General features: G+C 34.3%; 1 protein-coding gene across 1 annotated transcript in view; it reads right to left on the bottom strand.

Annotated features, from left to right (window-relative positions):
- The window catches only part of CCDC7 (coiled-coil domain containing 7), a 149,520-nt gene that overhangs the window by 51,859 nt on the left and 80,590 nt on the right, over positions 1 to 17,071 (bottom strand). Inside the window, exons 10-13 of the mRNA XM_032593856.1 lie at positions 15,246 to 15,276; positions 14,253 to 14,342; positions 6,374 to 6,459; positions 2,668 to 2,722 (exon numbers count right to left, since the gene is read on the bottom strand). Coding sequence (XP_032449747.1) covers positions 2,668 to 2,722; positions 6,374 to 6,459; positions 14,253 to 14,342; positions 15,246 to 15,276 — 262 coding nt within the window. The remainder of the gene's footprint in view (positions 1 to 2,667; positions 2,723 to 6,373; positions 6,460 to 14,252; positions 14,343 to 15,245; positions 15,277 to 17,071) is intronic.

Here is a 17,071-nt window from a genome sequence, read left to right as displayed (position 1 = left end):
TTAGATTTCAACACCCACTTGTACCTTAACCCACTCCCTTGTTTAAGGCATAATTTGTACAAAGTAAGGGCAACCTTAGGTCCAAATGGATTATTTTATCTATGTCCTTGAAATACGTTAGAATAATTATTGGAATAATGATCCTCTAAAAGGTACACAACAAACAACAAAAAGCTAGCTCACTTAAAAACTAAAAGTTTTATATGACTTGTAAAACACTTTAAAAGCATTATAATTACTTGAACAGATGGATAATAATACCAACTGATTCTATTATCCATGCTGCCTGAGGAAGCAAAACCAAATTTATTTTCACTAACTGCAAATGCCAAGTAGGGTTCAGAGAGCCATATTTGCAGTTCAGATTTCACTACTAATTTATTCTCTAACCCCAAGGTAGTCACTTTTTAGCTTCTGTTGATCTCTGTAAAATGGCCTAGATCAGTGAGAGTACAGAAAGGCATTTTGGAGAAAGAAGATAAATTCCTTTAAAATTCTCATTAAATCCATAGACCTTATCCAGAAAAAAAAATACACTTACATAGAAAATTTTGACCTTAAATTCAGAAAAGAATAATTTTAAATGACATTAGCTGCTACAGACTACATGTTTGTGTCCCCCCGCAAAATTCATGTGTTATAACCTAATCTCCAATGTGATGGCATTTGGAAGTAGGGCCTTTGGGAAGTGATTAGGGCATGAAGGTAATACCCTCATGAATGGTTTAGTGGCCTTATAAAAGAGGCTCCAGACACCTCCCTTGCCCTTTCTGCCATGTGAAGACACAGCAAGAAAATGGCCTTCTATGAACCAGGAATTGGGCTCTCACCAGACAAGTCTGTTGTTGCTTTGATCTTAGACTTCCCAGCCTCCAGAACTGTGTGAAATAAATGTTTGTTATTTACGTCACCCATTCTTTGTTATAGAAGCCTAGTATGGTCTGAATTTTTGTGTCCCGCTTCCCTCCTCCCCCAACCTGCAAATTCACATGTTGAAATCCTAATGCCCAATGTGCTGGTATTAGGATGGGGGCCCTCATGAATGAGATTAATGTCCATACAAAGGAGGACTGAGAGAATGCCTTTGCCTTTCCTGTCATATGAGAAAGAACATGAAGTCTGCAACCCAGAAGAGAGCCCTCACCCCACCATGTTGACACCCTGATCTTGAACTTCCAGACCCAAGAACTGAGAAACAAATTTCTGTTTTTTATAAACTACCCATTCCCTGATATTTTGTTAAAGCAGTCCAAATGAACTAAACCCAAATGAACTAAAACACTAACTTAAAAACTTCAAATATTAACTATATAATGGGATTATAATAATTTTAAATACACAAATAAATATACTGTTAAATATACTGTTCCGTATAAAATAAAATGTTAAGTATGGTAGGCAGAATTCTAATATGGCCAGCATGATCTCCATCCTTGTGGTTATGCTCTGAATAATCCACTCCTTTTGACTATGGGTGGGACCTGTGACTTGTTTCTAGCCAATAGAATATAGCAAAGTGATGAGATACCACTCCTTTTATTAGACTGCATTATATAGCTAACATGACAAGATATCATTCTCATGATCATGTTACATTATATAAGACTGTCAGCAAAATAGAGAAACCGGCCTTGAGGAAAAAGCAAGCTGCTGTGATGTAAACTGCCTATGGAAAGGTGTCATGGCTGAGTGCCTCAGTCCTAGGAAGGAAATGAAGTTTGCCACATCCAGTTGAGCTTGGAAGAGTAACTCAACTTACAGAATAGAATAGACCCTAGCCATTACCTTGATTGCAGTTTAGTGAGACCTTGAGCATAAGACACAGCTAAGCCTGCTCAGCCTCCTAACCCATTCAAACTGTGAGATAATACAAGTTATTTTAATAACTGAAAAATTTATGGTAACTTGTTATGCAGGAATAGAAAACAAATACCATAAAGTTGAACATTTTATATTCAACATCTCAAGTGGCCCTCTCATTTTCTTCCCAAATTTATGTTACTTGATTCTTGAACTATTCACATACACTTGTGGGACACAACTCCAGCCACTCACTAAAATGACTGGTGTGATCCTCTGATGGTTATTACAAAAAATAAAAAAAAAGTGAACTTGTAGCAAAAAAAAAAAGTATTCCAAAGCCAAGATGAAATAAAGGTTACTTACCTTTCATTCGATCACATAAAAAAGAGTGGACTCTATAAGTCACAATTACTGAAGAGCTTTTTCTTATTTGATTCTTATACCTCATATACCTTTTTAAGATAAATAGATACCGTTTTACCCATTTTAGTAATCAAAAATATAAAGCTCAAGTAGGTTAAATGAACTTCCATTGTCACAGAACTAGTAAATCACTGTTATGACTCTCAAGATGACCTTCTTTCCTCCATGATATTGTCTATAATTGAATAAACCATGGTAATTTTCATAACCTTGACTTGACAGTAAACATGCCTGGATTTACCATTTTATTTTCTGAAAAAAACTTACTTAGAAAGTCAACCAACAAGAAATATCTTAGAAATAACGTTAATACAAACATACACACAAATGTACACACAAACACATATATCCCCATGTTCACATACATACTAATGTTATCTACATATATAATTATCAGAGTGACTATTAATTAAATTTAGATGCATAGAGTATGTGTGTTACCTGAACTTGAAGCAAATCTTCTTTTACTTTAAGCTCTTTTACTAGAAACTTCTTCCTGTTATTAAAAAAGGTTTTTAAATTTATCATAATATTTTAAATTGCATGACTACTTTGCTTTCTTATTAGTACTTAAACCATTTTTAAAGAAATAAAATTTCTCAAAACAATCATATTTTTAAGAGACATCAAATCCATATAAGTGATAAATAATTGAATAACATTTCTCAAGCTAACTTCTCACTGGTATGATTAAAATATGCAAGGGAGATGAGGCAAGGATTGTCAAAGTACACTGGTCATTTTTTTCCCCTCTGGTCATCTTTTCTTAAGTTTTTATTTAAAGTCCAGTTAGTTGGGGCACCTGGGTGGCTCAGTCGGTTAAGCAGCTGACTTCAGGTCAACAGGATCTCACGGTTAGTGGGTCCGAGCCCCTCATGGGACTCTCCTGACAGCTCAGACCCTGGAGCTTGCTTTGGGTTCTATGTTTCCCTCTCTCCCTCCCCCTCCCCTGCTTACATTCTGTCTCTCTCTCTCACATATAAATTAACAATAAAATTTTTTTAATACATAAAGTCCAGTAAGTTAACATAGAGTTATATTAGTTTCAGATGTACAATACAGTGATTCAATACTTCCATATAACACCCAGTGCTCATCACAAGTGTACTCCTTAATCCCATCGCTTATTTAACCCATCCCCCCACCCACCTCCCCTCTGGTAACCACCAGTTTGTTCTCGATAGTTAAGAGTCTGTTTCTTGCTTTGCCAACAACACAAGAAACAACACATGTTGGCAAGGATGTGGAGAAAGGGGAACCCTCTTGCACTGTTGATGGGAATGCAAACTGGTACAGCCATTCTGGAAAACAGTATAATGGTCCCTCAAAAAGTTAAAAATAGAACTACCCTATGATCTAGCGATGGCATTACTAGGTATTTACAACGAGAGTACAAAAATACTAATCCAAAGGGATACATGGATTATCTACAATAGCTAAATTATAGAAACAGCCTGAGTGTCCATCAACTGATGAGTGGATAAAGATGATGTGATACCCCACCACCACCACATACACACATACACACACACTGGAATAATACCCAGCCATTAAAAAGAATGAAATCTTTGGGAATACAAGCTGGTGCAGCCACTCTAGAAAATGACATGGAGGTTCCTCAAAAAATTGAAAATAGAACTACCCTACAACCCAGCAATTGCACTACTAGGTATTTATCCAGGGGATACTGGTATGCTGTTATAGAAGGGACACATGCACCCCAATGATTATAGCATCACTATCAACAATAGCCAAAGTATGGAAAGAGGCCAAATGTCCATCGATGGATGAATGGATAAAGAAGATGTGGTGTGTGTGTGTGTGTGTGTGTGTGTGTGTGTGTGTGTGTGTGTATATAATGGAGTATTACTCGGCAACCAAAAAGAATGAAATCTTGCCATTTGCAACTATGTGGATGGAACTGGAGGATATTATGCTAAGTGAAGTTAGTCAGAGAAGGACAAAAATCATACGACTTCACTCATATGAGGACTTTAAGAGACAAAACAGATGAACATAAGGGAAGGGAAACAAAAATAATATAAAAACAGGGAGGGGGGCAAAGCATAAGAGACTTATAAATATGCAGAACAAACAGAAGGATACTAGAGGGGGTGTGGGAGGAGCGTTGGGCATTAAGGTAAGGGGCATTAAAGAATCTACTCCTGAAATAATTATTGCACTATATGCTAACTAATTTGGATGTAAAGTTTAAAAAAATAATATTAAGTATTAGGTTCAAAAAAAAACTGATAGTGGCACCAGGAGATAACCAGAAAACTAGAGGATCAAACATCTCAGAGGAATACAGCAGGGAGAGAGCTCAATCTATAACATGACACCTGTTTTCAATGCCATGATATTAGACAAGTACCTGTACATTTAGATGCAATCAAGGAAGGATGGAGGTAGGGCTGGGGAAATCTTAAATTGATGGGATGTAAATTAGAAACAACCAGGAAAATCTTGAAACATATCCATTTCAAATCTTGTAATGTCTAATTCTATGGAATTAGCTAGATTAGATTTTTTGGAGGTTACAAATAGAAACAAAGAGGTTATAATTTTGTATTCATGAGTCAGAGGATTGGAAATGCTATATCTTTGTTCCCACACTTTTTCTAAATAGACTCAACATGTTGATTTTCCACGAGAAGTTAGCTTTAGGGGCTGGCTAGCCTGGACCATAACTGCAACTTGACAATTGCCTTTGGGAAATTATTTTTTTTAATGTTTATTTACTTTTGAGAGAGAGAGAGAGAGTGTGAGCAGGGGAGGGGATGAGAGAGAGAGGGAGACAAAGGATCCAAAGCAGGCTCTGTGCTGACAGCGGGGCTCAAATTCACAAAGTAGTTTGAGACCATGACTCGAGCTGAAGTTGATTGCCTAACCGACTGAGCCACCCAGGCACCCTGCCTTTTGGGAATTTAAACCGGATCTCAGAGCATCAAGAGGGGATTTTTCCTTTTTGATATGGGTCCTCCTTTATCCAGAAGTTAGTCATTAAAATCATGGCAATGTTCTATTGTTTAAGAAGATGAAAAAACTGATATTTTGGTAACTAATATATCCCAGCACCTACAGCAGTGCTTCCACAAAACAAGCTCTCAATAAATCTATGTTGAATAAATTAAAAAAAAAAGGAATGAAATCTTGCCATTTGCAACAATGTGGGTGGAGCTTAGTATTATGCTAAGTGAACTAAGCCATTCAGAGAAAGACAAATACCATATGATTTTACTCATATGTGGAATTAAAGAAACAAAACAAATGAGCAAAAGAAAAAAAAGAAAGAAAGTAGTCATCTTTTCCTCTCTGAGACCAAGGTCAAGGCTACTTATCCAATGAATTTCTTTTCAGAATTTATAGAACTCTATAAAGATTGAATTCACAGTTTCTTTTTAAAATTATGTATCTATATTAGGGGTTTTTAAATGTTTATTTATTTTTGAGAGAGAAAGAGAGACAGAGCATGAGTGAGGGAGGGGCAGAGAGAGAGGGAGACACCAAATATGAAGCAGGCTCCAGGCTCTCAGTTGTCAACACAGAATTCGATGCAGGGCTCAAACTCATGAACCGCGAGATCATGACCTGAGCGGAAGTGGGACACTTAACCAACTGAGCCACCCAGGAACCCCGTATTAGGGTTTGACTAAAGCAAATGCAAAATGCAAAAAAAAAATTTATATTACTAAAGAGATATTCACTTAAAAAGGCCACTTTACAATAATCCACATGCATAAAAAATAGATCATTCCTTTCACAAAATAAGTATAATCAAAAAAAAAAAAAAAAAAAAGAATAGTCCAGACTGAGGAGTTAATATACAAATCACAAATCACTAGCTAAACCATCAAGGAAATAATGTAAATCCTCTGTCCCTAAAATGATTTACAGATTTAATTCTGTTTACTTATTCCTGACTATTTGGTTCATTCTCCTAACCTACCTTTAATTCTTTGTCCTTCCTTTCCCAGCCCTCTTCCTCCATCATATCCTGGTCTGCTTATAAAACTATGGTACTATGTAGTGTTACATTTTTTAGAAACCTGTTAAAAGTTATGTTTATATGACCTCAAATTGTTTGTATAAAATGAAAATGTAAATTAACAAGGAAAAAATATAAACATGTAGCTTTATATCTTACTCTTCTGTATCCTCAGATTTTCTTTTGTCTTTTTTCTTCTCCATTTTTATAGTTTTCTTTGTTCGATCATATGTAGACTTTGCTTTCTGTGTAATTTTATATAAGCCAGAAACAAACAGTTAATGAGACAATAATTAGAGGGAAGTAAAAGATAATATGCATTACTAAGATTTCCATTTTACTTTGAGAATCACTATACTATGTTTCAAGAAAAATTATCTAAAAAGAAGCACAACAAAATTAAGGATACAATCAGAATGCTTGTTATGGTACTCTACTGAATGTAAGTTGTATATAAGTTAATACATATCAAAAGAAGTAAATTCCCCTGACAAATTACAGCCAGGTCTTCTCTAATATATACATATTTTCCTGAAAATCATCTATGAAAACTCATGCACTAAAAACTGCAGGATATATGAGAGAAATGAGGTAAGGTGCCCAGCATGCAACAAACATTGTCAATGATACATTTTTTAAAAATATAAACCTAGTAAAAACAGTTCCATTTTACAAAGTTAGATGATTTGAGAAACACATAGTATGAGAAATATAGTTCTTTATTTTGAGAAAGACATGAGGTGTGTTTGTGGAAGTGATCATCGAATAGGTTGCAAATTGTTATCGTGTAGTTTGGGAAGAAGGATTATCTGAAATCACATAAAAAGTTGTAGTGACAGATGTGGACTGGTGTGGTACACTACAAACATGGTGAACGAATACAGTGTGCAGAGTCTGCTTTCTCCTTTTACCTAGTACTTTTAGCAGATGAATTTGTGCATAAACACATGTAAAATTCATATTATGTTCAAATTGTTTGTGTTAGAACAAATTTGCATTTCAAAACAAATATTACAGCAGAACTAACCACATATTTTAAAGTATTATTGAATGACTACATAGTACTAGATTATTTTATACAAGAAAGTTGAGAAAAAAATTAACAATTAGATTACTGAAATTTGTAGATGAGCTTAATAATAGAGACCTATTAAGGCATTAGGTGTTTATTTCCTGTTTTATACAACAACTCCCAAAAGATACAACTTCACTATAGTGGCAAAGTTCTCACAAGTTAAACACAAAGTGTAATAATCCTCATAAAATATGAAAAAAACAGTATAATAATGAATTGCAATGGAATTCTTAAGGTCTCCAGGTAACTTTCTAGTTTAAATATGAGTTTTGGGATGTATTTCTTATACAGAAAAATCTAATATACATTGGCCATCAAAAATACTTTAAAAATGAAAGGAAAAAAGACTAAAAGTAATGAACAGATCATCAGTTAGTTGTGAGAAAACTTCAAGTTGACAAATATACTTGTAATTTCAGTACATAATGGAGAGAAGAAGTGAGCAAAGAAAATAAATATTTGAAGAAACAATGGACAAATTTTACTTTCAAATTTGACAAAACTGTATGCTCACAAACCCACAAAAAATATAAGGAAAACTAGTTCTAAGACTTATGATAATAAAATTATAAGCAATGATGAGGATAAAATCTTAAAAGCAGAGGAGGAAAGTAGATTATATATAAAATAAAGTAGACAGCAGACTTTTCAGAAACAATGCAAGCCAGAAGATAAAAAAGAAACTCTTTAAAGTACTAGAAGAAAAGAACCAGCCAACCTAAAATTCTTTGTCCAGAGAAAATATGTTTTAAAACTGAATACAAAAGAAAAAAGTTTTTTCAGAAATCAAAAAGTTGAAAGAATGAATCAGCTGCAGACCTGAACAACAATAACAAAAATTATGAAGAATCCTTTATGCACAAGAAAAATGACACTAGACAGAAATAAGGAAATATACAAATTAAAGACCAACATAAATGATAATTAAGTGAGTAAATAAATATAAAGACTGTTTTCCTTATTATTTAAATCTCTTTAAAAGGTAATAGTTTACAGCTAAACTAATAACAATGTGTTGTGCAGCTTATACCATAGGTAGTAAAATGTATGAAAATAGTGGTACTCAGGCTGGAAAATGACAAAGCACATTATCTTAAGGTTCTTAAGTACAGTCTTAAAGGTTCTTAAGTTTTAAAACAAGACTGTAAACCCTTAACTATAAAGCAAGCAATTGAGCAGCAAATTAAAAAGTAATAAAGATTTTGTTACCTGGAAGTGTGGTGCTATTGTAACATATAACTAAAAATGTAGAAGTGGTTTCAGAATTGGGAAGTAGGCAGAGGCTGAAAGAATTTTATGGAGCATGAAAAAAATATTTAGCAAATTATGAAAAGAAGAAAAGTATTTTAACCTGATAAACAATATTGAAAGAGAAAGAAAGAGCAAGCTGAATGACCATAGAAACAAGAATATTTCCTTTTAAAATCAGGAACAAATGAAAAATACCTACTCTCATCATGTCTATTCAATATCATTCTAGAGGTCTTTGCCAGTTTAGCCAGGCAAGAAATAGTATTACAATTGGAAAGCAAGAAAATTTAGGCTATTATTAGTCACATATACTTTGGATACAAAATTAAGTAAACAAAATTTATTACACTTCTCTAATGACAGTTTAAAAATATTTTTTAAAAGATAGCAATTAAAATAGCATAAAACTCTGAAACATTCATACTTTATACAGCAAGGCTGTCATTCAGAATAAAAGGAGAGATAAAGATTTTCCAAGACAAGCAAAAACTAAAGGAGTTTTGTGAACGCTAAACCAGCTCTACATGAAATGTTAAAAGGGACTCTTTGAGTAGGAAAGAGAGACCAAAAGCAACAGAGACTAGAAAGGAACAGAGACAATCTATAGGAACACTGACTTTACAGGTAATACAATGGCACTAAATTCATACCTACCAATAATGACTGAATGCAAATGGACTAAATGCTCCAATCAAAGACATAAGGTATAAGAATGGATACAAAAATAATACCTATCAATATGCTGCTTACAAGAGACTCATTTTAGAACCAAAGACATTTCCAGATTGAAAGTGAGGGTACAGAGAACGATTTTTCTTGCTAATGGATTTCAAAAGAAAGGTGGAGTAGCCATACTTATATCAAACTCAATTTTAAACCAAAGACTGTAATAAGAGATGAAGAAGGGCACTACAATATAATAAAGGAGTCTATCCAACAAAAAGATATACCAATTTTAAATATTTATGCTCCCAACTTGAAATCAGCCAAATTATTAGTAAAAAAACACTTAAAGAAACTCATTGATAATAATACAAGAATAGTAGGGGACTTTAACAACACACTTACAACCATAGACAGATCATGTAAGCAGAATACCAACAAGGAAACAATGGCTTTGAATGGCATACTGGACAAGATAGACTTAAAAGATATATTCAGAGTATTTCATCCTAAAGCAGAAGAATACAAATTCTTTTAAAGTGTACACAGAACATTCTCCAGAATTGATCACATACTGGGTCACATATCAGCCCTCAACCAGTAGAAAATATTGAGATCCTACCATGGGTATCTTCAGACTGCACAATGCTATGAAACTTGATATCAACCACAGGAAAAATTTTGGAAAGACCACAAACACATGGAGGTTGAAGAACATTCTACTAAAGAATGAATGGGCTAACCAGGAAATTAAAGAAGAAATAGGGGTGCCAGGAGGGTCAGTCAGTTAAGCACCCAACTTCAGCTCAGGACATGATCTTATGGTTCATGAGTTTGAGCCCTACATCAGGCTCTCTGCTGTCAGTCAGCACAGAGCCCACTTCAGATATTCTGCCCCATCTCTCTCTGCCCCTCCCCTGCTCCAGCTCTCTCACTACCTCCCTATCTATCTCTCTCTTAAATAAAAAAATAAAACATTAAAGAAGAAATTAAAAAATGCATGGAAGCAATGGAAATGAAAACACAACAGTCCAAAACCTCTGGGATGCAGCAAAGGTGGTCATTAACAGGGGAGAATATAGCAATACAGCTCTTACCCAAAAAGCAAGAAAAGTCTCAAATACACAATCTAACCTTACACCTAAAGGAGCTGGAAAAAGAGCAGCAAATAAAGCCTAAAACAAACAGAAAAAGGTAAATAATAAAGATTAGAGCAGAAATAAATGAAATAGAAATTAAAAAAAAAACATTAGAACAGATCAACAAAACTAGGAGCTAGTTCTTTGAAAGAATTAACAAAATCAATAAATCTCTAGGCAGACTTATTAAAAAGCAAGAGAGAGAGAGAGGGAGGGGTGGAGAAAGGACCCAAATAAATAAAACCTCAAAAGAAAGAGACATCATGACCAAACACCACAGAAGTACAAACAATTAAAAGAGATTATGAAAAATTATATGCCAACAAATTAGGCAATCTGGAAGAAAATGGATAAAATTCCTAGAAACATATAAACTACCAAAACTGAAACAGGAAGAAATATAAAATTTGAAAAGACCCATAACAAGCAAAGAAATTGAATTAGTAATCAAAAATCTCCCAATGAACAAGAGTCCAGGGCCAGATGGCTTCCCAGGGGAATTCTATCAAACAGTTAAAGAGTTAATACCTATTTTTCTCAAACTGTTCCAAAAAATAGAAACGGAAGGCAAACTTCCAAACTCATTATATTAGGCAGGCACTACCTTCATTCCAAAACCATGCAAAGACCCCACTGAAAAGGAGAATTACAGGCCAATATCCCTGCTGAACACAGATGCAAAAATTCTCAAAAAGATACTAGTAAATCAAATACAACAGCACATACAAAGCATCATTCACCATGATTAAGTGGGATTTATTCCAGGGCTGCAGGGTTGGTTCAATATTTGTAAATCAATCAACATGATACATCACATTAATAAGAGAAAGGATAAGAACCATATAATCTTCTCAATAGATGCAGAAAAAGCATTTGACAAAATAAAGAATCTATTCTTGATAAAAGCCCTCAAGAAAGTAGGGATAGAAGGAACATACTTCAACATCATAAAGGCCATATATGAAAGACCCACCACTAATATCATCTCAATGGGGAAAAACTGAGAGATTTCCCCCTAAGTTCAGTAACATGACAGGGATGTCCACTCTCAACACTGTTCAACATAGTACTGGATGTCCTCGCCTCATTTTCATAAAGAAGAAAAGGCATCCGAATTGGCTAGGAAGAAGTCAAACTTCCACTCTTAGCAGATGACATGATACTCTATGCAGAAAACCTGAAAGACTCCACCAAAAAATTGCTAGAACTAATACATGAATTCAGCAAAGTTGCAGGATACAAAATCAATGTACAGAAATCGGTTGCATTTCTGTACACCAGTAATGAAGCAACAGAAACAGAAATCGAGAAATTGATCCCATTTACAATTGCACCAAAACCCATAAGATACCCATTAATAAACCTAAGCAAAGAAGCAAAAGATCTGTACTCTGAAAATTAAGGAACACTTGTGAAAGAAACTGAAGACACAAAGAAATGAAAAAATATTCCATGCTCATGCACTGGAAGAACAAACATTATTAAAATGTCCATACTATCCAAAGCAATCTACACATTTAATGCAATCCCTATCAAAGTACCAACAACATTTTTCACAGTGCTAAAACAAACAATTCTAAAACTTGTATGGAACCACAAAAGACCCCAACCATCCAAAGTAATGTTGCAAAGAGAAAAAAAAAGAAAAGAAAAGAAAGAAAAAGCAAAGTGGGAGGCATCACAATTCCAGACTTAAAGCTGTACTACAAAGCTGTAATCATCAAGACGTTATGGTACTGGCACAAAAACAGACACATAGATCAATGGAACAGAATAGAAAACCCACAATGGACCCACAACTGTATGGTCAACTAATCTTTGACAAAGCAGAAAAGAATAATCAATGGGAAAAAAGATAGTCTCTTCAGCAAATGGTGCTGGAAGAATGGACCACTTTCTTACACCATACACAAAAATAAATTGAAAATGGATGAAAGACCTAAATGTGAGACAGGAAACCATTAAAATCCTAGAGGAGAAAACAAATGGTGTTGGGAAAACTGGACAGTGACATGCAGAAGAATGAAACTGGATCACTTTCTTACACTATACACAAAAATTCAAAACGGATGAAAGATCTAAATATGAGAAAGGAAACAAAGTCTTGGAGGAGACACAAGCAGGAACCTCCTTGACCTCACCCGTAGCAAGGTCTTAGTACACACATCACCTGAGACAACAGAAACAAAAACAAAAATAAACTACTGGGCCTTCATCAAGATAAAAAGCTTCTGCACAGTGATGGAGACAATCAACAAAACTAAAAGGCAATTTACATAATGGAACAAAATATTTGCAAATGACATACCTGATAAAGGCTTAGTAGCCAAAATGTATAAAGAACTTATAAAACTCAATAGCCAAAATAAATAATCCAGTTAAAAAATGGGCAGAAGACATAGACATTTTCCAAAGAAGACATCCAGATGGCCAACAGACACATGAAAAGATGCTCAACATCCCTTATCATCAGGGAAATACAAAGCAAAATTACAATGAGGTACCACCTCATATCTGTCAGAATGGCTAAAATTAACAACATAAGAAACAACAGGTGTTGGTGAGGATGCAGAGAAAGAACCCTCTTGCATTGTTGGTGGGAATGCAAACTGGTGCAGCCACTCTGGAAAACAGCATGGAGGTTCCTCAAAAGTTAAAAATAAAACTACCCTATGATCCACTATTTACACTACTAGATATTTATCCAGAGAATACGAAAATAGGAATTCAAAGGGATACATGCACCTCTATCATCAACCAAGAGCCAAATTATGGAAAGAGCCCAAATGTCCACTGACTGATGAATGAATAAGGAAGATATGGGGTGTGTGTGTGTGTGTGTGTGTGTGTGTGTGTGCATATATATATATACATACATATACATATACATATGCATACACATATATATACATATATATACACACACACCCCATATCTATATATAGCATATGTATATGTATATGTATATCTAGATCTAGATCTAGATCTAGATCTAGATATAGATATATACAGTGCAATATTACTCAGCCATTAAAAAAGAATGAATTGGGGCGCCTGGGTGATGCAGTCGTTAAGCGTCCGACTTCAGCCAGGTCACGATCTCGCGGTGCGTGAGTTAGAGCCCCGCGTCAGGCTCTGGGCTGATGGCTCAGAGCCTGGAGCCTGTTTCCGATTCTGTGTCTCCCTCTCTCTCTGCCCCTCCCCCGTTCATGCTTCTCTCTCTGTCCCAAAAATAAATAAACGTTGAAAAAAAAAAAAAAAGAATGAATTCTTGCCATTTGCAACAAGACAGTATTATGCTAAGCAAAATAAGTCAGAGAAAGAAAAATACCATAGGATTTCACTCATATGTGGAACTTAAGAAACAAAACAAAGGATCATGGGTTAAAACAGAGAGAGGAAAACTAAGAAACAGACTCTTAACTATAAAGAACAAATTGATGGTTACCAAAGTGGAGGTGCGTACAGGATAAGTTAAATAGGTGATGAGGACTGAGCGCACTTGTGATCAGCACCAGGTGTTGCATGAAAGGGTTAAATCACTAAATTGTACAGCTTAACTAATATACTTTATGTTAAATAACTAGAATTTTTAAAACCCTTAAAAAATAAAATATATTTGAAAAATCTAATTTGTTGATATTTTAATAAATAAATATTTGGCCTAGAAATGTCTTGTGGAATGTTTAAATTTTATGTCTGTTTTTCATAGTATCTGGTTTTAATAGCTAATATGGTAATTTAGAAAATAGCATTATTTTACTTTATTTTACTTTCGCAGCATAGCTATTATCTATAATTAATATTAAAAATGTGTTATAAAACATTTAAATATATCTTTGATGTCTGTCCTACAATAATAAGGCTTTTTAGGTATTCTTCCATTTTCAGACACTAAAATTGAACTAACCTCTGTAGTCTTCAACTTTTGTAGTTCATTTTCCAGCACCAATTTCTCCTCTAATAACACTTGGAAATTACTTTGCATTTCTTTGTATTTCTAAAAATAAAGAATATAATTTTAGTAATAATGAAAATCATACAGGGGCACCTGGGTGGCTCAGTAGGTTGAGTGCCAGACTTCAGCTCAGGTCATGATCTCACTGTTCCTGAGTTCGAGCCCCATGTTGGACTCTGTGCTGACAATGCAGAGCCTGCTTTGGACTGTCTCTCTCTCTCCAAATGACAATGACTCTCTCTCTCTCCCCCCCCCCTCAAAAATAAATAAATATTTTTTATTTTATTATTTTTTTTTAATTTTTTTTTCAACGTTTATTTATTTTTGGGACAGAGAGAGACAGAGCATGAACGGGGGAGGGGCAGAGAGAGAGGGAGACACAGAATCGGAAACAGGCTCCAGGCTCTGAGCCATCAGCCCAGAGCCCGACGCGGGGCTCGAACTCACAGACTGCGAGATCGTGACCTGGCTGAAGTCGGACGCTTAACCGACTGCGCCACCCAGGCGCCCCAAAAATAAATAAATATTTTTTAAAAAGAAAATCATATGTTTCATCACAGAGAAGCTATTTGGGCACTTAATTTTTAAAGTAAGAAAGTCTCCATGAACTCATGAAATAATGAACCATTGATATTAATCTGCATAATGAACTACAATTGGGGCTTGAAAGAGGCAAAGGAGCTAGAAGTAACAATAAATGGAAATGTAGAAGAACATGGGGTATTATAGTTCAATATTTTAGAAGTGAAGTGTTTTTGAGTGACAATAAGGTCTAGTAAAATAAAAAAAGACAAAGCTTTCCAGCTCACATATACATAGAAATTTCTTGAATAAACTGAGGAAGCACTAAACCTTTATTGAAGATTATGCATCCTGACAATTTCTAGACTCTACTAATATTTTCACAGGCAGAGTGCAATTTCAAACTGAGAGTGCTATACTTACATCCTCTAACAAACCTTGATCATTCATAGCTCTGAAAAACAAACCAAAAATATCTGTAATGTATTATCATTTATATTCATATTTTTATTTATGTAACATACTTATATATTTTCTTTGAAAAAATTTAAAATAATATAAATAATGTTAGAATACACTTTGACCATTATTCCAAAAATCCAGTGCTCTCTCTAGAGATATTATTAGATTCCTGTGTATCTTTTCAGAACCTGTTCAATACATTTATATAATACTACATATATCTATTTGATTCTATAATTTTTGTTAGTGGGTTGGGTGACTGTCTTTTCTTTTTCATGTAAATTACAGCAATGTATATATTGTCCTAAACTTATTATTTTCACTTCACACAATGTCTGAGATCTATTTAGATTGGTAAACATAGATGTATCTCACTCCTTTTAAGTACCACTTCTTATTCCATAGCAGGATTTAGCAAACTTCTTCTATAAAGAGCCAGATAGTAAATATTTTAGACTTTACAGGCCAGATGAACTGTCACCACTGCCCAACTCTGCAAAACCAGGCATAAATGATAGGTAAATGAAAGGACTTGGCTAGATTTGACTCATGGGCTGAAGTTTGCCAAAAACTGTTCCAAGGTATGGGTAAACTATAGATTTTTATTTTGGACAAATGAGTTACTTATTATAATCCAAATTTTTTAAAGCTTTAAGATATAATTAACATACCATACAATTCACTCATTTAAAGTATACAACTCAATGGTTTTTCATATATTCACCAAGTTGAGCAACTATTACCACTATTTAATTTTAGAACATTTTGATTACCTCAAAAAGAAACCCTGTATCAATTAGCAGTCACTCCCTATTCTTCCCAACACTGTCCCCAAACCTGGCAGGCACTAATCTAATTTCCTATATCTATAGATTTGCCTATTCTGGATATTTCATACAAATAAAATTATATGTGGTCTTTGAAACTCGTTTATTACACTTACTGTACTGTTTTCAAGATTCATCCATGTTGTAGCATATATCAGTACTATGTTCCTTGGTATTGCCAAATATTATTCCATTGTACACATTTGATTTATCCATAATCCATATAGGCATTTAGATTATTTCCACTTTGGGGCTATTATGAATAATGCTACTATGAACATCCATGTACAAGTTTTTGCTTGTACATATGTTTTCCATCTCTCAGGTATAAACCTAGGAACAGAATTGCTGGGTCATATATTGACATTGTATTTAACATTTTAAGGAACTGACAAACTGGTTTCCATAGCGACACACCACTTCAATTCCCACCAGCAACGTATAAGGGTCCCAATTTCTCTAAATCCTTGCCAACAATTGTTATTGTCATCTTTTTTTATTACAGCCATCCTAATCGATGTGAAGTGGTATATCATTGTAATTTTTATTTGAAATTCCCTAAAGGCTAATGATGTTCAGCATCACTTCATGTGCTTATTGGCCATTAGTATACCTTGCTTCAGAAAATGTCTTTTCAGATTATTTGTCCATTTTTAAATTGTGTTATTTATCTTCTTATTATGCAGGTATAAGAATTCTTTATATACTCTGGATACAAGTTCCTTATCAAATATATGATTTGCGAATAGTTTTCACATTCTAGGTGTTGTCTTTTCATATGTTTAATGTATCATTTGCAGTACAAAGGTTTTTAATTTTACGAAAGTCAACTTATCTATTTTCTTCTCTTTTTTTGGTTGTACTTTTGGTGTCCTATTTAAAAAACCATTACATTACTCAACGTCACAAAGATTTATTCCTGTGTTTCTTCTAAAAGGCTCTTTTGCATATAGATATCCA

This window comes from Lynx canadensis, chromosome B4, assembly GCF_007474595.2.
Source record: "Lynx canadensis isolate LIC74 chromosome B4, mLynCan4.pri.v2, whole genome shotgun sequence".
NCBI lineage: Eukaryota > Metazoa > Chordata > Mammalia > Carnivora > Felidae > Lynx > Lynx canadensis.
This window is presented reverse-complemented; position numbering and strand designations above follow the sequence as displayed.